This window comes from Primulina eburnea, chromosome 13 (assembly GCF_022965805.1).
Source record: "Primulina eburnea isolate SZY01 chromosome 13, ASM2296580v1, whole genome shotgun sequence".
Taxonomy (NCBI): domain Eukaryota; kingdom Viridiplantae; phylum Streptophyta; class Magnoliopsida; order Lamiales; family Gesneriaceae; genus Primulina; species Primulina eburnea.
This window is the reverse complement of record NC_133113.1, coordinates 31,544,689-31,559,021: the sequence shown is the minus strand read 5'-3', so window position 1 is coordinate 31,559,021 and position 14,333 is coordinate 31,544,689. Positions and strand designations below refer to the sequence as shown.

Here is a 14,333-nt window from a genome sequence, read left to right as displayed (position 1 = left end):
CGAAAAAGTAAACGGATCGATATATTTAGTTAATCCATAAATTTTTGCATACGTTTCATAAGAAATATTTTGATCCAGAAATGAACATAATGAACTTCAAATGCCCATTTCTTAACAACAAAGTGAAGCACTCAATATCGCTTTAGTAATGCAACAATGGCGATCCATGTTCATCACTACTGCGTAAAGAAACAATATGTTTTTAATCGGAAATCCGTAAGTTCTTGTAAAAATGACTGTAAAAGTAGTGCAGTGCACTAAATGACTGTTCGCTGACACTATTAGATTCCAGGTATATCATATTTGTTTTGCTATCATAGGCTAAATGGGCTTTGGATCCGCGGACATTGTCAAGGGACGGAATCCATGCTCGAGACTGGCTTTCCAGATTTTCTCAATGCTGAACATCATGTTTCCACACTCGTGCACGTTCCATTCCTCCATAGCGTGAAGTATTCCTGCTATGCGCCATGCACTCATCACTCTTCTTGGTAACCAGTTCTGTCATTTTGAAGAGTTAGGAACTTAACAGTTGAAGTTAGAAAAAGTAGAATAGAAGAGTGCAGAGAATCTTGGTAGTGACTAATGAGAATTTTACAGTTCTTGATGTTCTATCCACTTCCAAGTGTTCAATTTGAGAAAGGACAAGAAGAGTGCAATGGATTTGGGAATTGACTAATGAGAATTTAACACCTCTTGGTATTATTTGGCTTTGTCCACTTTTAAGAGAAAAATGAGAAGGAGAAGAAGTTTTTAAAGCAATTTAGGAGCTATATATTTAAAATTTTAAAGTTTTATGTCTTATCTTTCTTTCTTCTTTAATTTTTTTTTCATGGAGGAAGTGTAAAGGAAACCAATAGAGCTTGCATCCCTAACCTCACAAGAGTCGACATTTTCAAGATGCTTGGGAGTCAACATTGCTGGAGTGGAGTTGTATAAGCAATCTTTTCGCTTTCTCTTCGGAGGGAACTTTGAGAACGGAATGAAGAAAGTTCCTTTTGGAGCCTTCTTTTGTTCATCTTCAGTTAGCCCATCTCCAACTAACCATATCTGCACAAAGTATCCATCATGATGCGACATAATTCAGCTACATGGAATTATGTCACCAATTGTTTGGAAGTCTTCTGGAGTTGTTTGAATGGTCTAAGTAACTTTATATTGTATTTAGTTGTGAAAGATTTTTAACGGGTTTTGACGAAATGTGTAAGAGTAACTCATGCAGCCTGCCTGTTAGGAAATGTATCTTAGAAGACAAGAAACTGAAGTGAAAAAAAAAAAGTAGAAAGCTAACCTTTGGAGTGCCGTATTGTGAGAGTATCAAATTATTTCCAGCCTCATTACTAAGCATGGCTTTCAGCTTTTTATGTTCATCCTTTCGCATTGTATATACCTATTAAAAGTATGAACACCAGAATTGAGCAAAACAAGTACTGGACAGTGCTATCAATCCTGGGAGAGTTTTGCTGTCTATGTCCATGCTTTTTTACAGGCAACCAATCAATTTTCTGTTATTGTCTAGCACTGAACCGCGATTTATAGTCGGCGTGTGGCATGCAAGTAGAGCTAAGATTAGAGTTGTCAAAATGGATCAGGTATGCAAGGTTGGGCGGATTGGGACCAACCCGCTAAATATAATTAAAAATTTGCAGATTGGCCCCCCACGCTGCGCCGGATAGGCGAGTTAGGTTAGTAATATCCTAACCAGTCCAAATGCTGACCCGTTTTGACAGCTTTAGCTGAAATGTGATGATTTTTTTCCCGGATGACATCTTATAATTATTCAAAAGCCGAATTAAATTGTCGAAGAATTTATAAACTAGTGTCTTTGACATTGCTGTTGTCAAACGTACCTGTACACCACCCTGGCACAAGGCAAGGGCAATGGAATAAGCAATCTTCGACAGCTGGCCTCGAAGGACAACCTGAGATGTTCCTTTAGGAATGCTATTCAACACAACCGCAACTGCCAAACTACTTCCATCCACCACCTTCATTTTTAGCTGAGGGTGCTTTCTTAAGAAAAGTTCACCGCTGTTGTTGAGCCCCTCCTCCTGCATTTTCATGAATAAACCAAACAATTAATCACTCATTCAATGGCAACGTGAAAGAAAATCTTCTTTCATCTGAAAATGAAAAACAACTGGAATGTATCACTGTTACTTGCCTGATTTAGCAAGCCGAGGCTCAAAACCTTAGCCCCCTTGTCCGAAGCTGCAAGTATAGCAGCCTCAATCATATTATTAATTGATTCTCTTTGCCATTGCATGTAGTACTGCAAGGAGGTGAAGCTAATGAGCTTGCTATAACAAATACTTGGGTCAAAACTTGTTATACTACTTGTAACCAATCAATGTATACCTGAACTTTATATTTAGGAATCGCCCATGTTTGCAGTTTTAGGTGTTTGAACACATTTCTCTCAGCAGTGAATGTGCGTCCGCAGATCCAAGTGACCATCATTGACCACATTGTGAGAGGCCACATTAGCCATAAGTACCATTTGGATTTGTGAGGTTCAGAAGCCAAGTGTGCAAAACCTACACGGAGATGATATATAGATTCTGGGGTTGTAAGATGAGTCAGATGAACCACATCAGGTGCTTCCTCCTTCCGCACAAGTGAGTTTTCATACAACGAATCCGACGATTTGTCCATGGTACCATATAAGTAATCGTAAAATGGCATGAAAAGTGAGTAATTGGTTCGAAATTGGGTGTGGTGCAGCGAGTGGTACCTGTATCACCAAATATGCTATTAGACACTCTTATATAAGGTTGCATGCACATCTTCTAAATGATCAATTGTAGGTTACTGCTGGAAGTCCAAATCTTTTCATGTTGTATATTTGTTGATGATCACTCACCAGGGCCGATCCTAAAACTTTTTGGTCTGAGTCTTAACTTTAAAAGAAGCTCACGTCCATTCATATTCTTTTATATTCCTAATTGATAGGACAACCAATTCGTTCAATAATTCATTGAAACATGGTTGATTGGACAGAAAAGTTTTGATAAATTAAACTTTGAAAAACTTCATTTGCACTTACAACCAGAAGACCAATAATAACCAACAAGAACTTATAAGCAATGTGAGCCGTTGAGTCTTCAATTAAATTGCTACAAAACCTCTATTAGTTAGATAATATATTTTTATATTGGTCTAATTACACTACTTGGTAATAAATTTATGGAATAGAAAGTTTTTTTTGGTCACGTGGCCCCTGGAAAAATAAATTTATATCGTGAAAAAAGTTATCAAGCGACATAGAAACAAAAAAAAAATTTATCTCGAGTCTCAGGAATTATAAAAAGTTTAAACTGGAAAAATAAATTTTTGTGACTGAAAGGAAAAAATATTCAAGAATAATAAATTTATATCAGATCATTTTACGCTACTATATAATAAGTTTTTTAAAAAAATTACAGTCATAAATGGGTCAGGAGTTAAACTGGGTAGTTTTCTTCGAGAATATGAAACAAACTAATAAAATGTTCTGTTGAGTTAGCCAGTAACTCATATTTCATTAAATGGGATCCGAAGGAAATTTGAATTTGATCTTCACCAGACCTTTATAACATCATAATAGACCACCTCGTAACGAGTCAAAGGTTCAGATACTTACGAGGGAGTGTACATGAGGTACTTGAGCGGGGGAAACATGGAGAAAAGCCATTTTGGAATGAGTTCGAAGTTACAGTGACCCATGTTGTTCATGAGATCGATGTAAATAAGATAACCAGCAAGTGATGCGACGGATGCGTTTTTCAGGAACACGGTTGAAAGCATCGGAATTGAAAATAGCAGAAAGTATGCTATATGCTCCGCGAATGGATGAATTACGGCTGCCACAACAGAAAAAATATACACCTCAGTAATCCCATCGCAATTGACCCAACCTACATTTGCTCTGGAGTAAAAATTCTTACATGTGATGGGTTCGGTGACAATAGAGGAGTGGTGGTGGGAATGGTAGCGTGAGTAAAGAAAATGGTGGTGTAGCGCCCTGTGCAGCCAGTAGTAGAGGAACTCCACTGGACCTGCATGAAGTAGAATCGTCCATATAACCCCACCTATACCCCATAAGGGCAGATGGCTTCCATTCTCGATATACTTGGATGCTAGATAGAATAAAAGGCCGTTGAATATAATTTGATCATCCCTGCAAGAAAATCGTTAGCAGAGATGACGAGGGAAAGTTTAGATTAATTTTAGTCTGAATCATACCAGTTTGTTTCTCTGTCTACTTGCTCGAATTCAATGCTCTTATCGACGATTCTGTTGTTCCCTTTGGCGGTCCGATAGCGAGACACCGAAATCCATATTTGGTTGTGCAGGAATCTTGACAGCAACAGTGGGAATATGAGGAAATTGGATAGATCCCTCTGAGTTTCATCCTTCACTAGGTACGAGTATGTTGAATGTACCACCCAGGGAGCCAATACCACATACTACAACATCCGAAATGAACAAAATTAATGCTTCGTTGATTGAAATCTTGAATTGATAAGTTGTGCCGAGTTCAAATTTGGTTTTTTTTGTTAATCTTCCTCGCTCGTCCTTTTCATCAGATGCATGCTTGCAATTAATCATAAAGTGTCACTTTTTCACTTCAACAAAAAGGAAATTATATTGTTTCATGACTTCCAAAATGCAGATAACAGAGCAGAAGTAGAAGTTGATACACGAAAGGAAGAAAATACAAAACCTTGAAGTTGCCCAGCCATGTCCATGGCCATTCTGTGAGAATTCCTGGTTTTGAAGCCATTTTTCCTTCCCAAAACACGATTTCTACGGGAAGAGCATTGGACGCATTTATATAAATAACAACAAAGGTGCTATCCTCAGTATCTAATAGCCACCTGACACGTGGCTTTTTAATTTTATTTATTTTTTTTGAAAGAGGTTATAAATGCACAGCCAACACAATACCGTACCGATCGATAATATTGTATCAGCAATTCATTCACAGCTAATGGAGTACTTACTGTAAGTCACGCGGTGTAAGTATAATTATTGAATTATTCTGTGATTATGTTGGTAATACATAAAATGTACTTGACAAATCATAGCATTTATTTAAATGTTGAGTGAGTCTCATGTAAGACCGTCTCACGGATCTTAATTTGTGAGACGGGTCAACCCTCCTCATATTTGCAATAAAAAATAATATTTTTTCATGGATGACTCAAATAAGAGATCCGTCTCACAAATACGACCCGTGAGACCATCTCACGTAAATTTTTGCCTTAAATGTTTTAGAGAAATGTTAGAATAAACCTAGGTTTGTTTTTAATTGGCAAAAATAGGACTTCATCTAGTTAAATCAGTTTGGAAACTGGCCCACGTACATGGGAGGAGGCAGATTTGGGTAGGAGATGTCTCTTGTCATGACTAGGGATGACCTTTTTTCTTTTTTCTTTGGAGAAAAATTCGTGATGAGATGGGTTGGGATTTTTCCAATTTCAGAGTAAATTAATGGAGACAGGTATGGGAATGTTATCTCATTTTCAACTCGCTCCGACCTCTCTTGTAATAATATCATTACTACTAGTGATAATAATAGCTTTTTTCTTCTAATAATTAACAAAAAAGAAAAACTCAAATTCATAACATTCAAAGCTCATTCGTGATCATCTCATTATAATTTCGTGATTTCATGTTTTTTATTTATTGAGCCCATGAATTACAAAAGTTTGTATTGTTTAAAAAATATTAGTATTTATATATGTAATTAGATTATTTTATCATCATTCTTTAAGTGAATTTGAAGACGTTGATATTTGAAGTGGTGATGTTGATAGATATTTAATTCAAGGCCAGGTCGAGAATGATGATGAGAACTTCGAGTCAACTCATTATCATTTCTAGATTATTTGAAGCGAATATGAAGATCCAATTTCCGCAAAATCAGATGAAAATGTTCGGAATAATTAAATAGAACCAAGTATAAAGACCTGATGAGAACTTAATCTCCGCAAGAATTAAATGAGGAATCTCCAATTGGAGAAAAAATGGATTGGGGCGGGGATGGGTAAGATACTATGCCCGCATCCCATCATGTCTCATTGTAAATATGGTTCGAAACTGTGTTAATATGTGTGACGGATACGAACATTATCAAACCGCATCTCTAAAATGAACAATTTAAACGGTTCTTCAACTTGTACCATCGGTTGAAAAAACCGTTTCTATAAGATATAAGAGCATCAATAAGAGGAGCGATTTGGAAACCAGTGGTAAAAGCGTTGGAGCGGTTAAAATCACTCTTAAAATTAAAAAAAAAAAAAGAAAACCGTTTCTATAAGAGTATATTTTTTTTGCAGTGTCCGGTATGATTGTTAATATAAGGAAATTCTAATCTTTTTTATTTAGTTCCCAAGTAATAGGTGTTCAATTCCCTCTGTCAGACACTCAGACTAAGACTTTTATTGGCTGCATTTATAACTCACCGATGCAGAGGGCCTCACTCAATAATGCTAATCCCCTATTGGCTTCAGAGTTTATTCGTATTAAAAGTTTATGCGAATCATAAACTTTGCGCCCCTTCAATTCTGCCCAGCTATTGGCCGTAAAAAATTATTACAGTTAAGCCAATGCATTATGTTCATGCATGCATTTGTTGGAGAGGCATTGTTCTTAACTGATCTGAGCGTATGGCGGAAGACTCGGTCGCATGTCACCCATTTGCTTGTTTTACGCGTTCAGAATTCAATTTAATGAATGATTCCACCTACTTCCGTATCCACATTTTCTTTAAGGTTTATTATAAATAAATAAAAAAAATCTGATTTGAGAGGGAAAAATTTGTTTTTCAACTTTCCAAAATGACGACAAATTTGTGGTCTTTGATTTTTTTTTTACTGGTAGACATTGGCATTTGCATTAAATACTACACCTTCTCGAATCGTGGGCGACCTTTAACAACTCATATCGCAAGTAGCAAACGTCGGAATTAAATATTTTTACCTACTTCAATTTAACAAAAAATATATATAAAATATATATATGATATATAAAACTAAAATCGTAAAAAGATAAAAATACATAACCAAAAGCCAATTTTTCTATAAAATAATTCAAACCTTTTTCTTGTTTTAATTGATTTAATAGATTGGAGAATTATACTAAAGCTCGATACAAACTATGAAAGCATTACACAAAAATGGCAAATGGACTCGGAAAGATGGCATTTATGAATGAGGCTGATTTTCATAAAAAGTTGTCCTGCGATGCGCGTAGTTCGATGGTTAGTTGGGGAATTGCACCCGATGAGGGAGAAGATATAAATACAATGTGGGAGTCCTTTATGGGTTAGCAATCGAATTCAGTTTTAGCAAAAAAATTCGTAGCTTTTTCGATAAATAAAGTACCCATGCACATTTAGTGCAACTAATATTGATGAAGTCTGCCCACTTTCTTTTTCCAAGATGGGTCAATTTTGCAGTGTGGCCTCAGGTTGACAACTTCGATGTGGAAGCTTATATGTTTTTCTGCCACTAAAAATTAAATAAAATAAACGATCGATCGTTACGCGTAACGTCCCATTTTGTATGTTTTGTTCACAGATCACAAAGGATTTGGTGGAAATAAAAAAGAACTTTAATTGATCGCTCGGTAGACATTCACATCAGTACTCGACCATTTGGCATATCGACATTATTCTTATTAAGACACATGTTTTGTCGGATGCAGATATTTCTTATTGAATCCCACGAGCAACATCGAGAATGCCAGAATGGATGGCCTTCTTTGAGTATGCGATTTGCATACTACTCCGAAACTCGAACTAAACAAGGACAACACAAACAACTGAAACCACGCGAGCGAACCGGCCATTCCGTCGATCGGTTACGTTATGGCAAATTTCCCCGAATCTTGTCAATTTTAAATTTTCAACCAAATAGAAAACTCGTTTTTTTCTTGAGAAGTTGAGAATTAAGATTGAAGATTTACAAATTACAACAAAGTCTGTGCTGTTTGGGGAAGTAGGCATCGATAATTGAGAGAAGAGAAGAAAGAATAGGTTGGCGATGGGCCTATCTTTATTTTTCAGTACTCTATATTAAATGACCAAGATTAGTAGTTACGTTTACTTCACTTCAAGAGCGAGTCTCATGTGAGACCGTCTCACGTATCATAATCTGTGAGACGAGTCAACCCTACTCATATTCATAATAAAAAATAATATTTTTTTATGAGTGATCCAAATAAAAGATCCGTCTCACAAATACGACATGTGAGACCGTCTCACACAAGTTTTTGCCTAGTTTTTTTTATCTATCTTACAATTGAGTTACTTTAATAGAAAACTAATAGTCTATAGATGTAAACATGAGATTGATACAAAGTTTAAGGGAGGTATGAGTTTTTTTCATAATTAACCAGACGTTTTTGTACGGACCAATTTAGCCATCCCTTTGGCTTGGAAGTGGAATTGCGGGTTGGGAGGGCAAAATTTATCATTATTGATTTCGTACCTTTATATTTTATATACACAATAGTTAATACAAAAAAATTCATAATTTTCATTAAAAAATACATATATCACCATAAATTTACAATAAAATATTTTTTTTTATTTATTTTCTTCCAGACTAGACCAACCCAAGCCCGCGACCCACGCAGGTTGGCCATCTAGGTCCATCTTTAAATATATTAAAAAAAATTCAATCCAGTCGCGATTTAAATTGTATGACGGGGCTAACCGATATGACGAACCCAACACAAATTGACAGCTCTACTGGGATGCATGCGTAATAGACATGGACTTTGTTGTATTTGTATCAATGTTTTCACGATGGAGCAGACGATCAAACCAAGTTTACCTTGTTAAAACGGTTAAACTGGTCGGACCGTTGCACCGAAAGGTCGAACAAAAAACTTTATATTTTATAAAATACTTAAATATAGTAAATAATATATTTTAAAATCTAAAAATTTAAAATATATATTTTCAAATTTTAAAATCAAAACAACACACACACATACACACACATATATATATATATATAATTATATCTATATTTTTTGAACAAAAAATAAATCAAATAAGATCTAATATCGCTAAAATAATATTTTTAACAAAACTCAAACTCAAAATAATAATATATATAACTACAAATAAAATTTAAAATATTATAAATAATTTTTTTAAAAAATAATAAAATTATAATTTTTGTTCTAAAGAAATATAAAAATAGGCCGAACCGGTCGGATATGTTTTTAATCGATTCACGATTGGCCTCGCATCATAAATCAACACTTATAGTTATAATAGGATGAAAATGTAATAAAAAAATATTCGGTTTGATTAATTATAAATGAAAACCAGAAAAAAGCGTTTGGATTTGTGGCTTAAATGTTCCAATCCGTGAAGTAAACCGAGGCCAAACTACAATATGTTGTTCTTCGTGATGAATATAAACTGTTATTAAGCATAGAAGTCCCAATCTCGACAACTAGTATTTATTGCATGCGATACATTTATACATATTAAATTTTAATATAAATTTAATTAAATATTGTTTTATTATATTTTATGGATAAAACAACCACTTTAGTTGACCATTATTAGTAAATGACAAAATATGAAACATTTGGTGACGATGAATGTCATGAATCTGTAATATAAACCATGCATTTCTTAATCCACCAAAATAAGAAACAAATATTTGTTCACAATGAAAATTATGCATTTTTAAATATTATATATATATATATATATATATATATATATATATATATATATTATTGCATCTTATTCTTTTAAGAAAGATGGTTAGAAACGTGTTTATTTTTAACTTAAACGTAATAAAAATACTTTAAAAAAAAACGATTTTCAAGTTTGAAAATCTTTATTTTTAGTCCTACATATTTACATTAATTTTAAAATTTTGTTCCTACATGTGTCAAATTGCAGTAATAGTCAATATTTTATTTATATTTTTAATCAAGAGAGCTAACTTGACATTGCAGACGTTAATGTCATGTCAACATTATATCAACGGTACATATATCACTATCTCGCCACAAAATAACTAAAAATATCAAAAAATATATGGGATTAAAACTGAAATCTGATAACAACCTCGAAGAGATAAATATGTTGAGGATCGGGTTAAGTTTAGAGGTGGGGTGAATGAACTCAACAGCAAACTTAATCGGTTTTTCAGAATGATATGCTAGAATCCTGTTAGAGATGCTAGCGGTTCTTTGTTCAAGTTTAAAGACCATCATATCACAAGATAATGTACGAAACGATCTGTTGGTTAGTGGGTGAAAAATAGTAAAACAGAAAAGTAGTAGATGACACATGGTTTGTTTATGGAAGTTCGAAGATGAATCTTCTACGTCTCCCCTTCTTCTGTTTCCAGAAGGTATCATTAAAAACTTTGATGAATACAGTACAACAGTTGTACACACCCACTTCAACAGGACTGACCCTTCGCCAACTGAAACTCTTAGTTTTACAACTCAACTACTCGAATGATCTTAAGTTCTGGAAACGACTCTTTCCAGTTACAAATTATTCTATTAAAGAGATAGTGAAGTGAATAGCTTAAGAAGAGATAACGAAAACAGCTAGCACAATATGATGTCGAATGATCAAAAGTATGCAATGAAGCGTGTGCTGCTTTTTCAGTGTTGAGCTTTTAAGATGACTGAAAGTTCTAGCGATGCTCGAATGATATTTTTCTGATTGAGATTTGTTCACTGCTAGTTTCTTGAAAAGTCCTTTGTCTCTATATATAGGCTTTCTCCAACGTTCGAAAAACTGAACGGTTCTTTTGACTTTTCAATGGTTCAGCTTTATTGCTGAAAATGAATCCTGCAGAATACATTAAAGCAATCAGTCTCAGTTCATACAAAAAATGGTAAGCCGTCTTAAATGTTATCGTACAACATTTAATGGCATTTAATGGAGCAATAAATGCTATTATCACGTTAATAGATCAACGGTAATATTTAAAGACTCGAGATTCGCAAAATTCTGCTAGTGTATATTTCGAGTTCTGTATTCCTTCTAGTTCTGGTTTTAGCTAAGAAGTCACTTGTGAAGTAGATTAAGCAGTACTTGATAAGTACTGCTACTGGTTTTAGCGCGGTACAAGTGCTTCTGATTTTCTACTTATTTACATCTACGAGTTTTGTACTTAAGCCAGTATCTACTGGTTTTTACTAGCATCTCCACAACAAAATTAAGTCTAACAAAATATATATGACAAAAAATATAAAAATTTCTTAAGTTTAAAATGAATACAAAGCTTATATTTATCTAAACCAAAAGTAAATCACATTCGTTTTATAATTAAAATTTATTTGTCAATAATATATTATTAATTAATGGTCTAATTATATCACCTAATATATAATTGATAGTCTGACGAACTGCTAATGAATTATTACTACACTATACATTCATTGTATTAATGTATATTATTTCAAGAATAAAATATAAATTTTTTTATTAATTTTCTAAAATAATCCATATTTATTCTACTTTTAAATATTTTATCCTTTTAATTTTCTCTCTACGTTTTATTTTATGATTTTAATACAATTTTATAATATATTTTTTTATGCACTTTCTAATTACGTAATAAACTACGTTATCACAAAAAGATATATGAAACAAAAGTATATATGCAATATTAGAATAATAACATGATAAGTATATAATAATATAACAATATGAAGTTTAATGCTAACATATTTTATGGTTTTTAATTAAGAATTGAAAATAAAGAATTTAATAAATTATTTAGGAGGATTTATATCAATAATTATTTTAAAATCAAACTAACTAATTCAAAAAATACAAAAATAACATTTTTTATGAAAATTTATTTCTTAGGTTATGTTTTAAATTTTTATGGTGAAAATCATACTGGCAATTTAAATTCAAATTTAATAATTATTGTATGAGTTTATTTGATATTTACCACGTAATCTTATTTAAATGTGTATTTCATTATATATGTAGATTTATTTATTATTTTAAAATTGTATTTAACAAAAAAATCAACAGTCATTGATGTAATCTATAATAGCTCGATTTTGATATAAAACTAATTATCTATGATATAGAATTCTAAAAACAAAAGGTAAAAGTGTCATGTATGAAGTTAAATATTATTTAAATTGAACCTAATGAGTTATATTTTGCTAACAATATTATTATTTAATCCGTTTCAATATTGTTTTGATGAGTTATTTCACTTATATAAATTGTGATTTATTTATTGATAAAATACATAATTTGATTGAATTTTTAGATTATTATATCTTATATGTTGTGTTTGGATATAAATATATTTTTAAAATTTGTTTCATTCATTTTTTTTTCGTATATTATGTTCATTATAATATATTATATAACATAAAATCAATAACCGGAATTTTAAATTGAGAAACAATTTTGAAAGTAAGTTTTATAAGTTCTTAATTTTTTTTTTGTAATATGACAAGAGATTAAACCAAGATAAATAAAAAAATAATTAAAATTATTTTAAAAAATGAAATTTATAATTTTTATTATATAATTAATATTTACTTACACACATACTTATTCGTACCAATATATAAATAAACATCACATGTATCCATCAATTTTCTCTCTTGAAAATTATTGCATCCATTACCATCGTACAGTATAGCACTTCCATTAATATGGAGGTACGCAAACCAAGCTGCTTTACAGCGGAGAAAGTGGTGTCGACCGGTGAAATCATTCCTGTTGAAATTTCGTAGTTCCATATTTTACTGTCGTCACGTCTCTGTCGCCATTATTAAAAGCTTACACCTCGCAGCGACTTAAAATCAACTGTCTCTATGCATGTTAGTCATCTGTAATCATCGGAATTTAAATGTGTGTGCCACTACATACATATATATATATATATATATATATATATATATATATATATATATATGTATGTATAACGTTAAAAAGTTTTGATGAAGGGTTAAAAATTTTGGTTGGATCAGGTCAAAATTAAAACAGTCGCTCCAACAAGAATTAATGGGTAATTGAATTCAGAAAACAGAATCGAAACTAGTATCATCACATGCACCGCATGGTCCACCATCAAATGTTCATTTTCGTGGCTTTGTCCTCCTTTTTAAGGATCTTTTGGGGGAGATGAAATATATATAAATTAATAAATAATGTGAAAAAAAGCTCGCTACTTGCTGCTTCCGGCAGGACTCATAAATATGGATTTAAAGATCGAAAATAAATCCCAACAAATGCTACTGGTGAACAATAAGTTTTGTATTGGAATCCCAAGCCAGAAAGTTTTATTCTTCTTTTTATTTTTTATTTTGAGAGAATAGGTCACATGTATATTGAATTTGATGTTTTTAGTCATACATATTTTATTGATGAATTGAAGGTGGGGGGATGTGTTTTGCAATAAATTTTACCTAGAAAACCAGTCGATATTTATATCGATACCATGAAAGAACCAAAGGTCATATTATATACATGGCGTGTATCCAACTAACAAATGAATATATTAATGACAAACTATCGTGAAACCAAATTACAAATCAATTTTATTAGACGAATCTCCAACTCAACTTAACTAATGAAAAAATATTCTATTTATATTACAAGTATTTTTTTTTTCATATGTATAGATTGAGTCGACCTGTATCACAAATAAAGACTCTACTCAATATTAATTTGCTCATAAATTGGGTCACGGGGCATCAAACAACAAAAACACACATTACAATCGACAAGGAATGCGAAAGAGAATAAAAATAAAGTGGCGTGGTTTACTTGATTTGGTCTTGGGCTTCAATCATGAATCTGTTATGGACCCAACTCGGAAACCATTAAAGGCCACTTTGTTCCGGATCAACCTTTCCCTGATCCAATAACGTTTTTATACATATACTTAGACTATTGTGGAGTAAAAACTCGATATTAAGTGAGGCCCATTGTGTTAATCATATCCGTAACATCGTTTTTGAGTCATTTGTTATCATCATATTTCGAACTTGATATCTCATCTTAAACAAATTTTGTAATATTTTTGTGTGACAATATTTCTTTCACTAATAGAAATTTATCACATGATTGTGCAAAAATTAAAACAAATTACAGTTTATTACTTATAAATGTTATCGAGAATGTTGCATTGGATTTTTTTCCCCGAATCAAAATTGAGACTTTGATGCATGATTTACTATAAGTCATCTACTATATTTTGACAGTCGATAGATACAAAGATATCATAATTAATGATTTAATGGAGAATTTTAGAAGTTTATTTCTATTCAAAAGAAATTTTACAATGGTACATGCGGTGGCCCGACCCTGATCG

At 32.4% G+C, this 14,333-nt stretch overlaps 1 protein-coding gene across 2 annotated transcripts; it reads right to left on the bottom strand.

Moving 5' to 3' along the window:
* Nucleotides 1-24: 24 nt before the first annotated feature.
* Nucleotides 25-4,837, bottom strand: LOC140809695 (very-long-chain aldehyde decarbonylase CER1-like). Of its 2 annotated transcripts, XM_073167406.1 has the most exons (10): nt 4,706-4,837; nt 4,225-4,448; nt 3,927-4,159; nt 3,623-3,842; nt 2,359-2,734; nt 2,165-2,272; nt 1,851-2,051; nt 1,292-1,390; nt 877-1,050; nt 25-501 (listed from the first exon to the last, which is right to left on the bottom strand). In XM_073167406.1, exons 1-10 carry the CDS (start codon nt 4,763-4,765, stop codon nt 322-324), a joined length of 1,875 nt encoding a protein of 624 aa, XP_073023507.1. In that variant the 5' UTR covers nt 4,766-4,837; the 3' UTR covers nt 25-321. The 2 variants fall into 2 exon arrangements, with proteins under 2 accessions (XP_073023507.1, XP_073023506.1); XM_073167405.1 differs by having other exon boundaries at nt 3,623-4,159.
* Nucleotides 4,838-14,333: the final 9,496 nt, after the last annotated feature.

Coding starts and splice junctions, on each gene's coding strand:
- LOC140809695 (XM_073167405.1), bottom strand. CDS start 4,765: ATGGCTTCAAAACCAGGAATTCTCACAGAATGGCCATGGACATGGCTG. Junction 4,449..4,705: donor CATGGCTGGGCAACTTCAAG/GTTTTGTATTTT, acceptor CGGATGTTGTAG/TATGTGGTATTGGCTCCCTG. Junction 502..876: donor AAAATGTCGACTCTTGTGAG/GTTAGGGATGCA, acceptor TCAAAATGACAG/AACTGGTTACCAAGAAGAGT.